Source organism: Quercus lobata, chromosome 11, assembly GCF_001633185.2.
Source record: "Quercus lobata isolate SW786 chromosome 11, ValleyOak3.0 Primary Assembly, whole genome shotgun sequence".
Lineage (NCBI taxonomy): Eukaryota > Viridiplantae > Streptophyta > Magnoliopsida > Fagales > Fagaceae > Quercus > Quercus lobata.
Window position 1 is genome coordinate 49,183,472 of NC_044914.1, and position 1,081 is coordinate 49,184,552.

The 1,081-nt window shown below is 41.0% G+C and overlaps 1 protein-coding gene across 1 annotated transcript; it reads left to right on the top strand.

Annotated features, from left to right (window-relative positions):
• Positions 1 to 836, top strand: LOC115968820 (chaperone protein dnaJ 11, chloroplastic-like). Its single transcript, XM_031088329.1, has one exon. It carries the CDS (start codon positions 56 to 58, stop codon positions 614 to 616), a length of 561 nt encoding a protein of 186 aa, XP_030944189.1. The 5' UTR covers positions 1 to 55; the 3' UTR covers positions 617 to 836.
• Positions 837 to 1,081: the final 245 nt, after the last annotated feature.

Here is a 1,081-nt window from a genome sequence, read left to right on the forward strand (position 1 = left end):
ATAAACCCCCCCTTATAGGCACACTTCAAACCTCACAACCCAGCCAGCCTCTTCAATGTTTGCCTCATCTCCAAGCTCTTTCATCCAATACCCATTTCAACTCTCATCCTCAAAAGCCATTCTAAACACCAAAACCAAACATCTTTACACAGCAGCACCACCATCTACCTCTCAAAAATTTCGTCCACGCAAAACCATTTCTGCTTACAGCACAACAGGGACAAAGAGACCACACAACCTCAACTTTCAAACCGAACATCAAATGGCTTCAACATCATCTTTGTACGAAGTACTTGGGATCCCCATGAGCGCTAGCGGCCACGAGATCAAATCTGCTTATAGAAAGCTTGCAAGAATGTGTCACCCTGATGTGGTGTCGATCAATCAGAAAGAAACATCGGCCAATGAGTTCATGAAAATCCATGCAGCGTATTCAACTCTGTCTGACCCTGACAAGCGTGCCAATTATGATAGAGAAATCTATGGGCATCGAAGAGGGTCTTATTATGGTTCTGCTTCCACTATGACATCATCGGCCGGAGCTGCGGCGGCGGCGGCGATGTCGGGTTTTTCGGGATACTCTAGGAGGACTTGGGAGACTGATCAGTGTTGGTAGCTAATTATGGTAGAATGCTGTATGTCATCTTGTTCTTCACTTTTTTGTGATCAATTTTCTCAAAATTGGTTGAAGACAGAGTAGAGAGAAGTGAGAACAGGTTAAAACGATGCCGTTTTGATTATGGGCATACGTGGTTTTCTTTAGAGATAGGGCCTTGGGAAATATTGTGTCATGTAATATAAGATTGTGTTTCTATTAATTCCCTTTTTTTGGCATAGTTCTCTCTCTCTCTCTCTCTCTCTCTCTCAAGATCCAACTTTGAAGGCTATTAGAATAAGACGTTGAAGGAATCCAAAAACTAAGGGCTAATAAGATTATGATTCAATCCAATAATGAATAACAAAAGAAATGATATGTAGTGTTGTAGCTCAATCACATTTTCTTAAAGGAGAGAATTAAATCCTCCACTCCATTTGTTGTAGGAAATAGAACAAGGATAACTTTTTTAGTGATGACTTAGAT

Bases quoted from the DNA above. Each gene is read 5' to 3' on its own strand.
- LOC115968820 (XM_031088329.1), top strand. From the start codon at position 56: ATGTTTGCCTCATCTCCAAGCTCTTTCATCCAATACCCATTTCAACTC.